The 4,580-nt window shown below is 42.6% G+C and overlaps 1 protein-coding gene across 1 annotated transcript in view; it reads right to left on the bottom strand.

Annotated features, from left to right (window-relative positions):
- The window catches only part of LOC108687050 (tetratricopeptide repeat protein 28), a 9,234-nt gene that overhangs the window by 1,544 nt on the left and 3,110 nt on the right, over window positions 1-4,580 (bottom strand). Inside the window, exons 7-14 of the mRNA XM_018192649.1 lie at window positions 4,125-4,532; window positions 3,510-3,887; window positions 2,571-3,351; window positions 1,781-2,454; window positions 1,172-1,674; window positions 650-1,012; window positions 321-558; window positions 5-223 (exon numbers count right to left, since the gene is read on the bottom strand). Of these exons, the coding sequence (XP_018048138.1) occupies window positions 5-223; window positions 321-558; window positions 650-1,012; window positions 1,172-1,674; window positions 1,781-2,454; window positions 2,571-3,351; window positions 3,510-3,887; window positions 4,125-4,532 (3,564 nt within the window). The remainder of the gene's footprint in view (window positions 1-4; window positions 224-320; window positions 559-649; window positions 1,013-1,171; window positions 1,675-1,780; window positions 2,455-2,570; window positions 3,352-3,509; window positions 3,888-4,124; window positions 4,533-4,580) is intronic.

Below are 4,580 nucleotides of genomic sequence, written 5' to 3'. Positions count from 1 at the left end.
ATACCTCCACCGTTTTGACATGGCTGTCGTGAAGCTGGTATCAAAACGTTTGGTGGTTCCATGGTCTTTCCATCTGGTTCACCACGATGTCGCACGTAACTTGCAAATGCTCCTCCCAATCGCGGTCGTTCTACAAGATTTTTCTCAGTATGGGTCACAGAAGCTAAACTCTCCATGGAACTACCTGAATCTAAGCTAAGACTTTTTGGTGCTTCTTGTGTATCTGCAATTGATAATACACACATACAAATAATACAATTAATTTACATTTATTACGCTCATCTAATATAATATGTATATCAATATCAATTTTAATTTACCAAATAATGCAAGAAGAGCTTGAAGAGCAAATTGGACAGCTCTACGTGAGGCTTGTTTGCCTGTTCTCAATATCACTTCTGATTGTCCGACTTCCATCAAGTCGAAACCTAAACTAGCGAACAGTTCGTGTGATCCTGATGCTCTCCAAACATGTACAGGCAATATAACTTCTTGTCCTTCTGTGGCACAACTGGCTCTTCTCATAGCAGCGATGACGTCCTCTGCGGCTTCTGGCGCCTGAAATATTTTTTACATAATCGATTTTTACATAATCGAAAATGAGAACCTTATATGTATTTGATTAAACATTAATTAAAATAAGTCATACTTGTAAGAGTCTCGCCAAAGCATGCAATGACGATTGACCTAATCCTAGTAGAGCTTGCAAGCTAGCGCTGCATCTCGTCAGTCTTTCTTCAGGATCGCTTTGTGGAAAGAATACGGAGGACGGTATACCATTGCCGGCCGGCTCGAATCTGAATCCCACGGACATTAGAAGCTCTCGCCATCCGGTGGCCGCGCCCACCTTGTTCTCGATACTGCGCTGAGTCGTATACATAGCGTTCTTCTGACCGCGATGAATTCTTTGTAATGACTTTTCTACCAGATGAAGCGTCACTCGCAGCGCGTCCCTACTCTGCTCGGGACCACCACGCAATAATTCCGCTAGTGCTTGACCCATTAGCGCGACCTGTCGAAACAAGAGAAGAAAATAATGAAATATTATAATTAAAGCTGCAAAATTTAAATAAGATTAGATTTATTTAGGACGTATCTAAGCTTTAATCAATCGATTTGTTTTGCATTTTGTAATTACTCAAATAGCACATATAATTTCTATCAAATGTACCTTGTTGGATAATCTTGTGTCTCCACCGATAAGCAGCCAACCAGCCCAGTTAGCAGGATGAGCAAAATGTCTGGTATGCTGAACAGTTTGCATCGCCTCGGCTAATGCACGCGACGCCCTCGCGCCTTGCAACATTGCGCTGTAGAACGCTCGTAATAAGATACTACCGGCAGTTGGTGGTACTGCCCACATCCCTATGAGCACACATTGCGCGCCTGCGCTTAATAAAGTCTTGGCGATATTCTGTATACCATCCGATGTGGCATTCGTGCAATCTACGTTGCTCCAACTCTGACCACTGGATACGACCACCAGACGGGCGGACATCTTTAATCTGAGTAAATCTGTCTGATTTATCAGGTACTCCGGCCTTTCAGATGGCTCCTCGCATTGATCAGGCGAGAACGCAAGACTACCGGTATTCCAGAAGACCGGCACTGTCAGATGAACACACTCCGCATCTGGTAGAGATCGCAGAACCGCTGATCTGGTAGCTTCCAATCCTATTATGAATAAAGAGAGAAAATTTTAAGTAACAAACTTTCACAAATAACTTTCGAAGTTGTGATACAATTAGGAAAAGTTTTTTAGAACTGTAGCTGAACTAACCAGTCATTGCACGAGCCTCTAATAATTCAGCGACTATTTCTGACTCGGTCTCGGTAGAAGTGGTGCTTTCAGCCCATCCGTACTCCTCTCGAACGTCCTCTGGTAGAATAGGGTTTCCGGCGACCAGCGCAGCTACAGTAGCACCGCCTTCTAGCACAGGTGTTTTCGATCTCTTTCTAAGCGCCGCAAGGGATGGTACCACTAATAATGAGAATCTTTCACACAGATAATCCTCGCCTGGATTGGATTGCAAAGCCGGGAACGGTGCCAAGTAAAGAGATTTCTCTACCACCATAATCAGCTCCTTTCGTGGTGGCGGTAGTAGATCTTCAAACGGGGCAAGAAGAAGATCGTAGAGTACTTGTATCGGCATTGGTGCTTGCCACGTAGGTCCTTTCGCACCTCGTCCCCAACGAGCGCTTCCAGCACGAGAGCTCACAGAGCCGACACTGAAGAGACTACTCAAACTATAGGAACTAGCATTCAAGTGATGACCTCTTGACGGGATTTTAGTGGATTCTTCGATAAGCTCGTTGCTTTCATCCAGGAGCGCTTCGCGTGCTTGAAGAACTCTCTTTTCTAAACCTACCCCATCGTCCAATGTTGCGGAGTGGAATCGTAATAGTCCACGTCCTGGCGCTAAGCACCACGCATGCAATTCACATCCCACCTCGCTGAAATTATTTTGTTCAGTTATTTTAATTTTTTAAGAGTAAACATATAAATTATTATAGTAAATTAAATAAATTATATCTTATTTCAAACTATAATATTTGAAAAAAGATTATACCTATAATACAGGATAACTCCACGTTGTCGATCAATGATCTCAGAGTAATGAGCTGCATCATCCAAAGAATTACTTTTAGATCGTCTGGATCTTTCTGCCCAATTCAAAGCCTCCTCTGCTCGGTTTAGATTGATTAGTACCTTTTGCAACATTCTGTATGTTTCTGATAATAACTCTGCTCGATTAGGTTGACCGCAAGAAAGAGACACAGAAGTTCCATCTAACGATTCTAAGAGATTTGCGGCCTTCTCCAAGTGTTCCACAGAGATGATCGCTTCTCCGGTCTCCCAGTGAACAAGACCAAGTCTGTGTCTCAATCTGGCAGCTTCTTCTCTTCTGCCTAAGCCTTCAGACAAAGACAAACCAGATTGTAGATAACTTAGAGCACGTGGCAGGTCTCCACACAAATGATGAAGTCGACCCAAACTCGCGAAAGCTGCTGCTCGAGCGGGTTGATCGCCTGCTGCGGCCGCAAGGCTCAACGACTGTTCCTGCAACCTTATAGCTTCCTCGTATTGTCCCAATGTCTCCTGAGTCACTCCTAAATTGGCACAAGCACGAGCTTGTAAGCCAGCCGCGTCTAAACCTTCAGCGATCGACAGCTCCAATTGATGATGGCGTAACGCGGAATTCGGATCGTCCATTAGAAGATGTACTGCTCCCAAACCGCTGGCAGCTTCGGCCTCGGCCGCTTTGTCGCCGAGCCCACGAGCGAGGGCCAATTGGTGCGACAGACAACTAACAGCTTGCTCATGATTTCCTAACGCAGCATGTACTCTGCCTATAAATTAACAGCAATTACATATGTAATGTTAATATTAGGCGATCGAAAAAATTTGCTTTTTGGTTTTTGTAAAAATATATCTAAAAATTTATTATAATCTCTTTCCTCTTTAAGAATTTAATAAAATTAATCTAAATTTTATTACATCAGTTTACCTAGATCACCGTAAGCGGCACCTCTCGCCTCAGGACTGTCCACTTCATGAGCGGCTACTAATCTCTTCTCAAAACATACCAAGGCTTCCTGTAAGTTCCCGGTAGCCTCGCGAGCTCTTCCCAATCCTCTGTATGCCCTCTCCTGATCTCTGATGCTTTTCAACTTCGTAGCGGCTGTCAGTTGTTGTTCATGACATTTGATAGCTTCTTCCAGATCACCCAAAGCTTCATAACAGTCTCCCAAATTTCCGAGAGCTCGAGCTTTGTCAAGTAAAGCGGTGCCGGTAGTTAGCGGTTCTAAAGTTGCTAACTGTTGTTCGAAATAACCGATAGCATCCTCGTAATGCGTCATATTAAGCCTAGCTATGCCCAAATTTCCTAAAAAGTGAGTGTAAGAAGAAAAAAGATATTATTAACTTATTAATATTAAAAAAAAAATATTTTTATATTTTTTATACAAAGAATTATTTTCTTCTTAATTCTAGTCACATTCTATATATATATATATATATATTGTTGAATTTACCTTTCTCACTTAAGTGAAAAATTTTAAATACATGTCTCAAATATTTAATTTTAAATTATACACATTTAAATATTATAAATTTATATTACCTAATGCTTGGGCTTCAACTCCAGAATCCGCTAGTTCCTTCGCTCTCTCTAATTGTTCTTGATAACACTTGACCGCATGAGTGTACTGTCCCAATGCCATATGCACAGCACCTAGGTTTCCATGTGCCCTGCATTCACCGCGCAAGTCACCGGCTTCTTGTCTTAGAGTTAATTCTTGCGTGTGAAAACCGAGAGCCTTGTCCAAGTTCTTCGTAGCTCTATGAGCGATCCCCAATGCACCGTAGGCAGCCGCTTCCAGGCAACGATCGGCAGCTTGACGCGCCAAATTCAACTGGCGTTGATGCATCTTGATAGCTTCATCAACCTCTCCCATGCGCAACAAACAATCACCAATATTTCCCAGAGCGCGAAACTTACCAGCCAGATGCTTGGTCATATGCGCGATTGCTAAATTAAATTAACGATACAATGTATTTTTTATCATTATATATTTTA

Source organism: Atta colombica, unplaced genomic scaffold (genome assembly GCF_001594045.1).
Source record: "Atta colombica isolate Treedump-2 unplaced genomic scaffold, Acol1.0 scaffold198, whole genome shotgun sequence".
Classification (NCBI taxonomy): domain Eukaryota; kingdom Metazoa; phylum Arthropoda; class Insecta; order Hymenoptera; family Formicidae; genus Atta; species Atta colombica.
The sequence above is the reverse complement of the archived record's forward strand: the minus strand, read 5'-3'. Positions and strand labels throughout refer to the sequence as shown.